The sequence below is a fragment of the Heterocephalus glaber genome, unplaced genomic scaffold (genome assembly GCF_053883595.1).
Source record: "Heterocephalus glaber isolate CG9 unplaced genomic scaffold, H.glaber_assembly_v1.0 deba00001606, whole genome shotgun sequence".
NCBI classification, from domain to species: domain Eukaryota; kingdom Metazoa; phylum Chordata; class Mammalia; order Rodentia; family Bathyergidae; genus Heterocephalus; species Heterocephalus glaber.
The window spans coordinates 32,232,167-32,248,518 of record NW_028258377.1 but is presented as its reverse complement, the minus strand read 5'-3'; the positions used below and the strand labels follow the sequence as shown (position 1 = coordinate 32,248,518).

Below are 16,352 nucleotides of genomic sequence, written 5' to 3'. Positions count from 1 at the left end.
CACACCCCTTGTTCACATCTCAGCTGAAAACATCCGCTCTTCTCTTGCCTCTTTCCAGCATGGTGGTTCTTGCCTTTTACAAAAGATGGGCAAGTCATGCTACTTTCAGGCTGCCTCTGCTCCTTGTTGCTCACAGTGTCTTAGCCAGGCTGGGCCCCCATGCCCAGTGCTCACCTGAAGAAGCACCCCGGGGCTACATCAGGCAGCGGGTGAGAGAAGCAAATTCATGCGCAGTCTGGCCCCGGCCCCTCTGCCCTCTCTGTCCCATTCTGATCTTGTAGAAACTGTCTGTGCAGAGCAGCTAGCCAGTCAGTAAGGACCAGAGAAAAAGAGGAACAAATGCTTAATCCTTGCAGCAGCCCAGGGCCTCCCCACCTTAATGTGCACTGGGGAAATAATGGGATTTGTTCCTGTATTTAAAAGCCCCTCTTCTGGGTGTATACCCCAAATCCGGGTTGGGGTAGGCACTGGGGAGGCCATGGCCCTGCCCTCACTGAACTGGCAGGTGAGCCTGGACGCCCATCCATCTCAGCAGGACTGCACTGACTTGGGAACCATCCTGCGGACAGTGCTCCCTGAGTCCAGACTGGCCATCCGGTCGTCCAGGTGGTGGAGTTTTTACCCTTGTCTTAAAGGAAATGGAAATTCCACTATTTGAAGAGGGAAAAATTGATGATTCTGAATCGCCTACATTTTTACATCTTATTACTTTAGAATCGATCTAAAACCACTATCTTAATATTCATAGCTAATGATTTTTAGGTTTTATTTTTTTCATTAGTACATGTTTGCAGTACATAATGATTGCATTCCTCGTGGAGGGTTGCTACAAGTACATAGTGCATTTTAGTTCTTTTTTTTCATCCTCTTCCTCTTTCCCCCTCTTCTCTCCTGCATCTCTTGGCCCCCTTCCCATTAGCAAAAGATCTGGCTCTCCTGGTTCCTATTATCTATTGTTTTACTCTTTACTTATATCTTAAGTTTCTCATACAGGAGAAACCATGCATTGTAGCTGCTGTTTTAAGTAAAGCTGATCTCAAGGCGTTTTGATGTGTCTCCAACACTGGCTCATTGTGCCAAAGCTGTGAAGGAAACTTTCTAAATGTACTGGAGAGCCCTGCAGTCAGGTTCTAGTACCCTGCCCAGTATACACGCAGGCCTGAGAAATAAAGACACTAAGAGACAGAACTAGGAGAGAGAAAGCAGGGGCCAGGATGACCAGTGCCGGTGCGACTGACAAAGTGCTGGCCAGTCCCAGGTGCTGACTTTTACTGGCAATTGGGGTAAAGGTGAGCTACATGCAGTGTCTGTGGAAATTAATGTAAACAAGGCTCATAAAGGACAAGACAAAGCATTCTCTAATTAGGAACAGAAGAGACAAAATATATGGTAATTAGAACATTGTCCTTCTAGTCAGGAGGTTTTAGTTGTGGGAATGGAATTCATGTGTGAGTTACTCTGACTTTGGCAGGTAGGCTTTGGCCAGACTCGCTTCTGTAAACCAGCCAACCGTGGGGTGAACTCTTCACAGCCTGCTTTGGGCATAATCAGTACTGCAGTCCTCTGCATAAATGTGGGAACATACTTAGTTGGCTACTCTAGCCTGCTTCATTTTGCAAGTGGAGGTCCAAAACAAAACAAAAAGGCGGTATTTGATAGACATTTCCTACCAAGTAGTTTTGGATATATCTAGAAACAAAGAAGGAGGCTGGAAAATCAAAGGTAATGATGCACAAGAATAGAAAAGAACTTCTAAGTTGAAACAATTGTATGACTTGGCAAGTGGGTGGTGAATTTCGGGCCACAGAGGAGTGCAAGCTTACTAGGGAAGGAGTTAGTTGTCGGATTCCGTTGGCTTTTCCCACACTCTGGTCATCTTTGTACTTCCTTCACTCTTTCATTGTTGGTCTGTTGCCTGCATTATAAACTGTGTCACAGGACAGGAGTTAAGAGTCTTCTCTTTCTTTTGCTCCCAAAGGCACCCAACCCACAAATATACACACAGCAACCTTTCCAAAAATAGCTGAAGATTCCATTTATGTTCCTGGGACAAACAGGAAGCTGAGTTATAAAAAGGGACCACTACTCTGTGAGAAAGTGGAATACATTGCTCCATGAGAATAGATGGAATTGAATTGCCGATAGTCCTGTCTATTAGGAATAGTTACCACAAAAGCTAAAATCAAAGGGATATGAAAAAAATCTACCAAAAATATAAGGTTATTTCTCTACCGTATGCTAGAAATTAAGTTAAGAAAAATGACTTAAGAGTATAGAGTCTGAATTAGGAAGATGGGCTCAAAATCCTGTTTCATTAATTAGCTCTGTGATTTTGATCAAGTTACAAACAAATGTGCTCATTTGTAAAATAAAGAAAATAATATTTAAGGGCATTGAAAAGATTCACCTGGTACATGACATACAGTACACCTTGTTGATAAATCCTGGTTTTTCACATAAGGGAGTAGAGTTTTATTTCATTATTCAAATTTTGAAATTACAATTAGTATTTTTAGAAGATTAGAAAGTGCAGGTAAGCAAAGAGAAGAAAATAAACATGTGAAGATATTAACATTTAATTATACTTTCCCCCCTAGGATTTTTCCCCTGTAAAATTTCCTGTGAAATTCATGTGATTGTGTGTGTACCTGTGTATTGACGTGCATATATAGTGACATAAGTACTTTTCTTGTTGCTTAGACAAAATACCTGATGCCAAAGTTAAAGGAGGAAAGGTTAATTTAGCTCATATTTTGTAGAGGTTTCAGGCCATAATCAGCTGGCTCCAAGGCAGCGTGGCACATGGCAGAGGGGCATCACAGAGGAGAAACAGTTCATGGCAAGCAGAAGGTAGCAACACTAGCAAGGGACTTGAGCAGCTTCCTTCCGTCCCTTTTATACTCGATCCAGGCTGCTGAGATGAGGGTGGTGCCAAAGCAATCAGTGCCCAAATTTAGTGATCACCCACCCTTCATCCTAGCACTCTTAATCCTGGCGTTGTCCCATGAATCAGTCACACACACTAGGTTCAGCCACCTCTGAAAAACCCCACCTATGACTCCATAAAGCTTTGGGGGTGGGGGGGTGGCCTCTAAACACCAACCATCACCTACAGTTATTTAAAAGTGGGATCATGGATATTTCATTTTTCTTGGTGAATGTTAGCTATTCAAATTAGTGGATTTCATTTTGGCAGATTATTACATGCATATAATATATTTTGATCATCTCTATACCTGCCACACACACTGCTCCCTCCTCTCTCCCCCAGTCCCATCCATTTCTCTTCTCTCCCTGTTCTCTCCCCCCGGTTCCCTTCCTGTTTAGTAATAACCCCTCTTTTACTTTCATGGCATCCCTTTCTCTTTTTTAAAGGTTTACATATGAGAGAAAACATGAACTATTTGTCTTTCTGAGTCTGGTTTATTTCATGATATGATGAACTCTAGTTCCAGTCACTTTCCTACAAATGGTATAATTCAATTCTTATTTATGGCTGTATAATACTCCACCGTGTACATGTACCATATTTTCTTTTGCCATTCGTGTGTGAATGGGCACCTAGGCTGACTCCATAGCTTACCCTAGCTTTTGTGAATTGGGCCTATATGGAATACTGACTTTACTCTTTGAGGAATTTACTGAAGAATAGAATAGCTAAGGATCATACTACTTCTTTGTCTCATTCAATAATGCGTTATAAATATTTGTGAAGTTTTTAATTCTCCCTCAGTAAAAGGTACATACTATTGCATTACGACTTAATCTGTTCTGATAAGCACCTTTTAGATAGTTTGTAAGGATTTTTTCCTCTTATAACTGGTATGGCAATCAATAGTACAGCTAAATACTTAAACAGTTATACAATTATTTTCTCAGAAAATCCATGAAGTAATGTGATAATTGGTAGCAATGATAAGGAAAATGAGGCAAAGCATGAAAAGGACAGAGTATAGAAGGAAGTGCATAGTAGGTCATCAGTAAATATTAAAGGTAGGGGACATATATGAGTAACATAAAAAGGAAAGGAAATAGATCTTATATGGAATCGATAATTATCCCAAATGTAATCTTTTAAGTAAGAATGAGCCAAGCATGGTGGTGCATGTCTGTAATCTCAGTACTCTGGGAGGCTGAGGCAGGAACATTGCAAATTCAAGTCCATCCAGAGCAAGTTCTGTTTATTTTGTAAACATAGATTATGCAAACAAACAACACAGTTAAGTAAGTTTGCTGACTGCAGATTCAGCGTGTGTTTCCATGGAAAGGTCTGTCTCTGTAGCTGAGGAATGATAAAGAATAATCCAGACATAAGAGTGAGTCTGCATCTCTGTCCCAGGAGAAGGTATAGGGGCCTTTGGGTATTTGCTGTTCCTGTTTCCCTCTGCTTCAGGCTGCCCTGCAGCTGGTGAGACCCAAAGGGGTCCTAAGCCTTTACCGGTCCTTCAGGGTGGGAAGGCCTGGGAGAGCCACACCCTCACGTGCCAGGGACAGGAGCACACAGATGGCGCACTTCCCACCAGGGCACAGTGCTGGCCGCAGGGTCTGTCCTCATCCCTGGGCTGAGTGAAGAAGGCTGGGGGAAGTTCCATTTCTCACTTGGCTGTTCACCCTCCGCACGTGCTACTTCCAGTGCATGTACTGCATTCTGCACAGTGCTAGGCAGAAGCAGCCAGGGGATGAGATTACACAGCTCAGTGAGACGGGTGGGTGGAAAGACTGCAGCACATCATGAAACCTGTAATGAGCCAAGCAGGGCAGCTCCCACTCATCTCGTGTGAGATGAGCCATGTGGGAAGACAGGCCCAGAATCACCAGGATTTCCGGTCTTCCTGAGCCACTGCAAACCTAGATATTTTCTTCAAATATTTCAGTTCCAAATGTTACTGGGAAATGGAGCGATGACTGGAAGACAAAGCACCCATGTAGTATGTTTTCATATGCAGTATACGCATGTATTACTCGGAGAAGAAACATGGTGAGAGGGCAAAGACACAAGCTAGACTTCTCTGAATAGTGTTTGCTTTGTGGATTTGACTTTGATACCATATAACAGTTCACAAACCTGTAAAACCAAACGGGACTTCAAAGTGGGCCAGGGTGGCACATGCCTGTCGTCCCAGCTACACATGAGGCTAAGGCGGGAGGCCCAGTTGATCCTAGGAGTTCAAAGGCAACCTAGACAACAATAACAAAGAAACTGGACCTTAAGGAACAGTCGTGAAAAATTGAAAGAAAAAGAAATGAGATGTGGATTATACAGTGGCAGAACACTTACCCAGCATGCATAAGGCCCTGAGTTTAATGCCCAGTGCTGCAAAAATAAAAATGATTAAAAATAAATAAAAAAGCTGAACCTCACTGCATATTGGGTTGGTAATAGCATAACTAAATAGAAGGAATTTCAAGTGCCTTTGAAACTTATTAATTTGTACTTCCTCAGTAGACTGTGATTTAAAGATTTTAAAAGCTAACACATTTCAGAATTGTTTTTATTAGTGGTGATGTCAGTTTTGTACTAGTTTGGGGCTCTGAAACTATTCGTTGTGTGCTGTGGGTTAAGGTAAATGAATAATCATGTTGGCGTTATGGAGAGCTGGGACTTTTATTATGGAGGAAAGGTTCTCCATAAAAACTCATGAGGTTAGAGTTAAGTTCACCTTCTGAATTTGGATTAAAGTTTCATGTGAAATCATGGTGTATTTTACTAAATGATGAATGAAACAGCAACACCATCAAATTTTATTTTCTAGCTCCGTCCACAAAAACAAAGACTGATCCAGTAGCAACGAACGTATAAATCTCTGAGCTTCTGCTCTGCAAATACCTGTTCCTGATAAAATAAACTGGGGCTTCTCACAAGAAATGGCTGATTTCAGGCTTTGGGTAGGACATATGTAAGGTAACCCTGGGAAATCTTGTTGTCCAGAAGAAAGAGGCCACTGAAGTTACCATCAGGAGTTAACTTGGGGAGGCTTCTCTTACCAAAGGCAGAACAGTAAGAAAATTAAGAAAAAATATAATGTACCTGTGCTAGAACAAAACAAATCAAAATGTTCATAGTGATATTTTAAAAATAAAAAGCTCGTTGGATTGGAGGCTACTAGGTAATTCAGTATTTTGAGTATCAATAAATAAAAGAGGAAAAGTCAAGTTTTATCAATGTTTCTATAAAATCTAATTTAGGCTAAATAATGATGAGATGAAACTTTTCTTGAAAGATTATCCCAGTTAATGGGTTGAAAAAGAATTAATAGAATTAGGGATTCATCAGTTTGAAATTGAAACTTCTAGTTAAATTGTAGGCATTCTTGTCTAGATAAAGAATGCCAACAGCTGATACCATCCCATCAGAGATGCTTTTGTGTTTCCTGATATAAGAATACCCTATTTGGAAAGTAGAGAAGATGAACGCATCCCTAAGATGTCCACCTCATAATCTCAGGAAATCTGAATATGTTGTAGTTCATGGCAAAGGGGAATTACACTTGGAAATAGATTTACCACTGCTAGATTAGGTAATCTCAGAATGAGAAGATTATCCTGAATCATCCAGAAGTCACAAAGTTCCTCAAAATTGAAAGGACATGGAAGATTTAGAGTCGGAGTAATTGTCTGAGAGAAGAAATATGTCTCAATCTACCACTGCTGACTTTGAAGAGTAAGAGGGGTCAGGGGCCCAGGAATGTGAGCGGCTTCTAGAAGCTGGAAGTAGCAAAGACACTGATCTCCTTAGAGGTCTCCCCTCCAACTCCTTTTTTTACCTCTTTTTTTCCTCATTGAGTCCTCACACAGACTTCCAATTTACAGCACTGTAAGATAATAAATTTGTATTCTTTTAGACCACTAAGTTTATGGTAAAAACAAATCAAAACAAAACACTTCCTGTGATATAGTCTCCCTAGAAAACAGACTGAATCTAATTAAGAGCCTAGATGTGACTACTAGTTTACAGGAAACAGAGTGGTCATAGGAACACATGAAGTCATGGGCATGTTCAGCAAAACGTGAACTCTGGAAATCTCTGCTGGAAATATAACATTTTAGGGTTCAAACAAAAATATCAGAGTGAAGCCAGCTGTTTACTGAAAACTGTTGTGTCCTTATGAAAAGTGGCAGGGCTGAAACCAGGGAATATTGAGGAGGGCTAAGTGTTCATCACAGCTTATTAGAGCCTGGGGAGATCGGGGGTGTTAATAGTGGGCCTGGATCTCTCTCTGATCTCTCAACCATGAGGGGCTATTTTCCCAATGTTCCTTCAAAGAAGTGGCAGCTTCTGGAGCAGGGGAATGCGGAGGTGTGCACAGCTATAGCGGAGCCACACCTCCTGTCAGAGTAGCCCAGAGAGCAGCCACAAAGCAACCTAGGAGGACACCAAGAAAAAGGAGAGGACAAAAGATCTGTCTCTGGTATTTCATGCTTACAATCCTTATGATCACAAGATTGGTGAAAAAGAAAAAGTGTTAGTAACAGAAGAATCTTTTGATTCCAAGTTTTATGTTGCACACAAACAATTTTACGAGCAGGTTTTAGTGCCGAAGAACCCTTCATTCATGGGGAAAATGGTTAAGGTGGACATTTATGAATCAGAAAAACATTTTATGAAAGAGCTGCCAGTATTGGATGCCAAAGTATACTCGCCATCCATTAGCAAACCATTAGCAAAGGGAGAAGTCTCAGGTTTAACAGAGGTCCTCATTATCTCCCACTTCCATCCGTTGCCAAAACCTACCACAGATTCTCTTCCCTACTCCCCTCAACCCACCCTACATAGTCCTGCTTGAGCTCCATCCAGTGCTTCTCCGTGCACCCGATACAGCTCCCAGCAGAATCCAGAGGTGCACCAGGGGTTGTTAGAGCCCTTGAACAGGCAAAGCAAAAGGGCTGTTGAAGGACATTTTGTGCCTCTGAATTCAGAAATAGGCTTGGGATTCACCTGACTCTGACATCCCACGCCCCTGCTGCAACTCTGCGTGACTCAGCAAGTTCCCCGATGGGGCTGCAAATGCAAAGGTTGCATCCAGACTGTGTGTTGAGGGTAGCTGTGGGCTTGGCTCTCGTGGCCCTGCTTTTCACCATTTTTACCGAAGTCTATAATTAGCATACAACCAAATGAAGCCTCAGTGAAGAATACATTTCTAATTAAAACCTTCAACAAACAGGAAAGTGACCATGTCAGTTCTGGAAGGGCGGTAATGTGTACCTGCTGTGCTGCCTCCTCTTCTGCCCACGCGTAATGAGGCTTACCCCACCTCTCACGGAGTTGAGCCCCTTGGCTATTTAACCTAAAACTGAATCACAGCTGCCACAGCATATCTTTCAACCTAAACTCCTTTGGCTTATTTTTAGCAAGCAATGCAAATGGATGCATTTTTTAAAAAATCTCCAATGTTCAAGTCGGAACCTAACTGTACAGTGGTACGGTCATCTTCTCTTTATGTGGAAGAATCTTTGATCCTTAGTAAATATTTTAAGGCGTGTCTTTGTAAGACCGGGGGCCTTACCAAACGCTCCGAGGAGCTGACTGCAGTGAAGCACACCCAGGGATCCCAGCGGTGCCTCCAGAATGTAAGACCAAGAGCCTTACCAAACGCTCCGAGGAGCTGACTGCAGCGAAGAACACCCGGGAAGGAACACACCGGACAAGTTGGAAAGTAAAACAGACCTTTATTAGTCTGGCCAGACGGCACTCCCAAAGCAAAATAGCTTAGAGAGGCAACTGGCTAAGAGTCCGAGGCTGTTCTTATAGGGGGTTGAGGGGGAAGTTAACATATAGAACTAAAGAAAAGGGGACAAAGGTTGGTGGTCGACTGTCACGTATTGATGGTCAGCAGACATTTGCAGCTTGTTCTGTAGATTGTGGGGTCTGGAACATCAGTTCCGGGCGAACAAGGAGTTGAGTAGTTTACTTTGGGACTTTAAGTCTGTTACAGATTTTTATCTAGTGTCCCAAAACTAACAAGCATCTTTATCCATTAACCCACATTTAATCACAATGGGGCTGGAGAAAAGGAACAAAGGTTATGCAGTCCCACATCATCTTCATGCTTTGTTTGGAGTCTCAGTTTCACAAACATCTTTTTCACAGCAGATCTGGTCCTAAAAAGTTTACATGGAAGCCTATTTTTGGAACCTGAATCCTTTTGGAATGTGCAGGAGAGGCTAGCACTTCAAGGACCGCTGGCAGCATTGTCCAAAACATGAGGAATCACCCACTTCTATAGCACCCACAGACTTTGAAAAGCTAGATTTGTCAAAAACAAACTGGCCTTTTTTTCTGGCATCTTTGATCAATCAGATCACGTTTTTATTTCTACCTGACACCATTAGTCTTTACTAAGTGAAATGACTTCTTTCGCAATAAAAGGAATTGGTGTAGTAAGTAAATACTTTGTCTAAAAATAAGTTACTTGGATTGTACAGGCACAGGTAAATCAAGTGCCTTGTGGTTACCATGGATTGTTTTCATCTCTAACCCTTTGCCCTCGGGATTCTGCTCTTTCATTTATGTGTCCTCTAAGGAACACAAATTAAAGTTTAATTATGTCATCAGTCAGTAAATTTAAAAAATGTACATACGCATACGTACACTGTAGGGTTGGTACAGTTCTGCAAAGCTTGCTACATTCTTTGAGGAGGAGCTCACATTTAAGGTGGAAAGCTCTGCACCCCTGAGTCCATCGGGAACACAGCACACCTCAGCAGGAATGGGGGCGAGGGAGAGCAGAAGATAGGAGCCTGCCACCTACTTCCGTTCCTGAACTCTCTACCTGGTTATTTCTTTGTTAATAAACAATGGGTCCCAGTGTAAAGCTCATTGAACAAAAGCCTAGCAGTGATCCACATATCACCTAAACCCAGAGTTAAACCAGGCAGGACATAAATGCTTTAGGCCTGGACCTAGGTGGAGACAGGAACAGTATTTTGTTTTGCTTTCTGCTTCACTTTTCTCATTCTTTCCCTCCCCTCATCTAGCTCTGTGCTTTCCCTTCCTCTCTCTTCCTTCCTTCCTTCGTTGCTTAGAAGAGAATGATACACCATTCATCAGCCCCACTGCCCCCAGTGGCCTGGCACAGACCCTCAAGTGCAGTTTCTGGTGCCCAAGATTCTCCCCACCTCACGACACGCGTGACTTTCCCTGTTAGGTCGCAGCTCCTCTCTGTTCTTTTGTCCAGAAAAGAACCAAAGCCACTGTCCTGCAGCAGGGCCTGGAGCACACCCAGTGGCAGTCACCTTGTTGGTAACCAAATGGTAAAGGGGATGGCAAACTTTTTCTTAAACTATTAGAGTCAAATGTACCTAAATCACAAGGATTTTTAAAAAGTGAGCACATACTGTAAGAAGACACCTCATGTACTTTCCTGGCTATTAACTCTGCCCCCTCAGAAGCACTTCCCTTACGTCTAACAGGGTAGCCTGATGTGCATTTACATAGAAGGACTCATACAGATTGCTCTCCGACTGCCAGCCTTTGCTCAACACAGATGCGAGATGCATCCGCTCTGCTGTGTTCGGCAGCAACTCACGGTTGCTTACTGCTGAACAGTATTTATTCTGTGGTCTGAGATACCACCTGGGATTTATTCATTCTACACTTTGTTCTGTGTCCAGTTTTTTTGTTGTTGCTTTTTTGTTTTGGCTATTGCACATCATGCTGCTATGCAGATGTTTTAGAACACAGATATTTGAGTACTGAACATATATCTAGGCATTGAATTGCTGGGTCGCTGCATCTGCGTGTGCTGGGCATTGCTAGCCACTTCCACATGGCTTTCTGAAGTGGTTGTGCCAGTCTACATACTACCACCTGCTGCCATGAACTCTGCCATTCTCTTCACTATTTTCTCTGTCCCTTTGATATTCTTCAGCAGACTGTCTCTGCTGGCTATTTTAATAATATTAATAATAGCCATTAATTATCTGGCTTTAAAGTACTAGATATATAATATGCACTGTAGAGAGGTGCTAATCAGTTGTGAAGAAACAACTTTGGGATAGGTATTATTTCCATTTAAATAAGAAAAGAAATGCAAAGTCACAAGATGAACTTGCACAGGGGACTGGAGCTACCAAGCAGAACTTGAATGCAACCTGACTCCAAAGCCTGTACTGTGAAATCTTCCTGCACCCTCACCCTGTGTTTGACCTAAACTTGATCTGTGTCACCAGGTGGCCAGGATTGACCGTGTGGATGCCTGAGGTCTGGAGGCGCCCGCTCTTCTCTCCCTATTGTCTTGCTCCAAGAATGTGCTTGATAAACATCTTAAATAAATAGGACTCAGGCATTTTTTTCTTTTTCTTTTTCTTTTTTCTTTTATCATTCCCCCCTTCCTTCTTTCTTTGCTTCCTTCCTTCTGTCCTGTTTCAGCAAATATGAAATATTCAGTTTGAGAATGTGAAGAATTCTTTGATAAAAACTTTACAGCTGCCAAAATGTGTCGAAACATCAGATTTCAGCATGCAATTTTGTAAATACCATAGACATAATATACATATAATTTCAACTCCGGCTTGAAATTTCAGTATGTTTCATGAAATGTCATGGTTAGAGAACGCCAGTTATGAATGAAGCTTCAAGAGGATTTTGTCATCCCCAAAAAAAGAAAGAAAGAAAAGAAAAGAGTAGGAGGGAAGAAAGTAGGGGAGAAAAGGGAAAAAAACTATTTCAGGTTTTCAACAACAAAAAAGTATAAGATATTGAACCCATTGCATTATGTCTGTGTATATCAAAACATGTGTTATAAAATATACACAATAAAAATGAATATGTATGCATAGAAGGCACCCAGACTGCTGCAGTACACTCACAGGAGTGTCCTGGGGTAGTTTAAATTCTGAAGGAAACGCCAGTCTCTGTCAGATGCCACACCAACTACTAGTTCAAAATAATAGTTTCCAACCTTTTTGCAACCTTGTTCAAAACTCCTTATCTTTATAAAACTGAGGTTTTGGTAGTTGCTATGGTAAAAATCAAGTATAAAGTGAAAAGCAGTGTGGAACAAGAAATGACCAGTGATTATCTTCCAACAGATGTACACATGCCATTAACGACTGTGATAATTGTAACATGAAATAAAATATTTTTCTTCCCCCAAAAAAGAAAAAAATGAAAAACTAACATTTTATTTATCAAATATAGTGTGCGTGTGTGTGTGTATAAGAGAAAAATTTGAGAGAGTTTTAGTTGTAGTAGAAAACTTCGTTCTTATCCTCAATTTGTTTCTTTACAAGTTATATATAGAAAAAATGTTAGTGTCATGTGAACACTGAAGCTGAGTGTTAATAACAAAAGTCACTGTTGTTATTTGACACTGGGTTTTTGCTATTGGGGAATTTTTTGAGGGGGATACCATACATGATGTTAGTATTAAAAACAAAAGAGAGAAGCTGAATGGGTGGGTGTAATAGATAACAACAGCCACCAAAGATGGGTGGGCATCTGTCTTTCCCTTCTGCATCCCTCTCTAACTTTTAAGGAACTTTGTGATTTTATTAAGCATATCTGCATAATTCAGGATAATCTCCACATTCTAAGATCACCTGATTATCAATCCTACTTCTCTCTGCACACGTAGTTCTTCTTAGCCATAGACTGTAACATAGTCAGAGGTCCAGAGATTGCAGTGTGGACATCTTTGGGATGGGAGGCATTTTTCTGCCTTCCACACGGGCTATTCTTGTATCAAAAACTACGTCTCTGTCATAATGTCACCAGCTCTACAAAAAACTCCCTATCCTTTCTTTTACATATTTTAATGGGAACATAACACAATGTTAATCGGAGTGTTTGTCAGTAATCTGACATCCTGCGTGTTTTGTGAGCCAGACAAGCCATGTCTAAAGGCTACACTTGAGCAGTGAGCTAACAGTGTGACATCTCTGCCTAAAATTTTGAAAACACGATCTTTCCCTTTAACCTGGAGAATCATCCCTTTCTTTCTTCCCACTCCCCTCCCGCCTCCTTCCCTCTGTCCTGCCTAGCAGTAAAGGCCACCTTCTTCCCTGTGTGTCATTGACTTGGAGCCATTACAAATTGCTCGGAGTAAAATTTTCTTAGAATACGTGAGCAAAAGGGATAATACGCATAATTGTATTGAACAATGCCTCCTACTATTTTTTGTGTTCATTTTGACTGCCCTCATTTAGCTCCTTCAAATATTAAAAAAAAGAAAAGCAATAACTTTGTTTCAATTTTTGACAGCCTGAGGTATTTTGAAATTTGGGCTAAGCAAATTTTCCCTGTTATCTCTGTGTCTCTATTTCAGGATGGAATGGGAAATCTGAGAATCACAGAAAAAGGTCTAAAGCTAGAAGGAGACTCAGAATTCTTACAACCTCTCTACGCCAAAGAAATCCAGTCCCGACCAGTAAGTTAATGCTGACAGCAGAAAAAAATATATTGTTCCTCTGAAATCTAAATTTGGGGGAATTTATCTTGCCATTGACTGATAACAAAGTTGAGGGGGTACTGTTAATGAGATAAATTCATATTGAGATCTAAAGGCTTGAGTTGTAATCATAGCCATGGTTCTGTAAGCAAGTGTTAGACCTCTCTGAGCCTCTGTCTTTTCCTGGCAAATAGAGGGTAACGCTTAAAGGTAACCAACTGTGCAGATTATGCTCCAAACCAGGCGAAAGACAATGAATATGGAAAAGTCTTAAGCACTATACAGATGCTAAATAATATTGTTCTTTTAATTGTCAAGTGTTTCAAAGCCATCTTTGGAAACATAGAATTGAAGAATTAGCATTTTGTTTTTCATTCACAATTTGGACTATGTATCCATTGTTGGTTAGAATCACTTCATTATTAACACCTACAGTTTGAAATGGCATTTAGCTAATTACTGAAGAATGTTCACCTGTTTAAGACACCTTTCTGCTTTCCATACATCATCTAATTTAAATCACAGATTGGTCCATTCTGGTGGGAGCTATTCTTGCCTTCATTTTATAGAAAAAGAACTGAGGCTTGGAGAATACATCCAAAACCACATATTAATGAAGTAGTAGGGCACATATTTCAACTCTGGAAATGCAATTCTAAAGCTTTTTTGTTAACCACAATTCCTACATAAGTTTCTCTTTTATTTATTTTCTTTTTATGATGGTAGAAGTAATTCCTATATACCTTGCTTGTATTAGCCAGTATTATTAAAATTAATTTTGGGAGTGGAGTGTTTTTTTGTTGATGGTGTTTGGTTTTATTTCTTAAGTTTTTGTGTGTGTGAGTTGATAGATTTTGTTGGTTGAAAAATATTATTAATGTGTTTGTTCTGCCTGGGATTAATCTCTATCCACCTGCAAGCAAAGTGTAACATGAAAGTTCCCCAAAGTATCATTTGCATCAAGTGTATTGATTAGTGTAATCAATGAAATGTAGCAACTTGCAGGTGGCTAATTTTATCTGAATGCCATCTAAAGTCTTCAGTTGTACTAAACTGAGTGTGACTACTGATCTGACAGTAAATTTACTTCCTTGACTGCCTCCTAAAATGGAGCCAGCATGTTCAAATCATTAAAAATAGCAAATCAATTTGGTCACACAATGATTACTTATAAAATTTAAGTGGAGCCCATGGTACATTGGATCAGACACTTAGCGGACGGTGTTGTAAATACGTTCATTGCCTCTGAGGAACCTTCACCCTGGAATGAGCAATGAGGTCTCTATAAATGAGAACGGTCAGGCATTAGGTCTGCTTTGGACTGAATATAGACAATGTCAAGCACTGAAAACGTTCCAAGTTATATGCGTGGCCCTTGATTCTTAGTTCTCCTCATAGGTTGATTAGTGAAGTCCACAGCTTATGTTACTCATGGTACTTTAGATTGATAATCACTTTTATGGTAAACTCATTTAATTTACTAGGTCAGACTAATAACTTCTCTCAAAGGGTGTTGGCAAACTTTTTCTCCGAAAAGACTATAGAGAGTATATTATATCCCCCCATACCTTTCTTTCCCTTTTTACAAATAATGTCAAAACCATTCTTAGATCACGGCCATTCAAAAACAGACTGTGTGTGATAATTTGGCAATCACTTGAATCTATATGAATATTTCCATAAATATATGCATGCTTTGATTAGACTGGCTGTGGTACGTGGAGTAGATTTTAAGATCGGTGCATAGAGTCATTGGTACGTGTTAAGTAAAATATCTTGAAATAAGTTTTCTTGGTGTCTAGTTATGGTCATATAAAAAAACTGAGAAATGCAGACTTAGAGCATTGTGCCTGGCATGTCTCTTAGGTCCCTGAGAAGGAATTGAACTTAGCAAAAATGTCAGCCAGCCTGTCTGTAAATTGACAGGCAGCCGATCCCCAGTTAGAGATTAGAAGCCTCCAAAGTAATGATCATTTCAAAGCTCTTGCTTTAATACTGAAAAATCAGTCAGTTAAATTAATCACTATTTAAAGAAAATGAAAACTATTAGAATTCACTCATTTCCACTGTACGTAATGAAATATTTTTCCTTTCAAAGTACAAATAGTAAACAAAGCTTTATAGACAGGTTTCTGATAATGAAATATTTATCTTCTAACTCAAAAAAGATACAAATAAAGTCATCATAAAATTCCTCCCTAAATCCGGGAGCTTGCCCTGAAACCTGCTCCCCAGCGCAGTTCTTCCTTTCCAGCCAGGCTGCAGCCTCCTCCACACTGTCTGCTGCCTTTTGCCCTTAGCTTCCTGATGTGCACTGTCCTGTTGCCAAAGTGGCCTTCAAAAAGTCAAGTCCCTCCACTTCTTGGAAAGGTTCTCCATTGGCTTCTCGTAGCATCTGGAATAAACTCCATAGTCCTCACCCCAAGGCCTTGAAAATTCTTTACATGTTTATCAAGGAGAGAGCTCTTCTGACCACCTGGTGTCAGCTCAGTTGAAACCCTTTTGCAAAGACCTTCAGCCATTCAACCTACTCAGCACAATAGCCATACCTAAGTAACACGCTGACTTCCCTCCTTGTAATTCACACTGTTTGACATCCTTATTTGTTTTGTAATATAGTTTGGAAAGAACAGGGAATTGTCTGGATTTTCTCTATGCTATTACCTAGCCCTATTGTTTATATTCCCAGTAAATATTTGTGAAATTTAACTAATCACTTAAAATGAAAGTCTTCCTTAAATTGGTCCTACACAAGCACTGTTAATTTAGTATGTATTTTTATATTTACCATGATCACATTTTTTATAAAATTATATTTTGCTTAGTGTTCTTTATCTTTTCCCCATTAAAAATATGCCAAAGTGTTCTCTACCTAGCATGTACAATTATAAGAGCTGTTTTTGATGTGTAGTTAAAGTGTGTAAGTTCAGGCCATGGCCCCTTCATGGTTCTTATTTAGAAAAC

General features: G+C 40.5%; 1 protein-coding gene across 6 annotated transcripts in view; it reads left to right on the top strand.

Moving 5' to 3' along the window:
* Positions 1 to 16,352, top strand: part of Sgcd (sarcoglycan delta) — a 959,917-nt gene that overhangs the window by 697,646 nt on the left and 245,919 nt on the right. For all 6 annotated transcript variants that reach the window (XM_004836500.3, XM_021240731.2, XM_087194525.1 and 3 more), the window contains one exon: positions 13,266 to 13,367. In XM_004836500.3, coding sequence (XP_004836557.1) covers positions 13,266 to 13,367 — 102 coding nt within the window. The remainder of the gene's footprint in view (positions 1 to 13,265; positions 13,368 to 16,352) is intronic.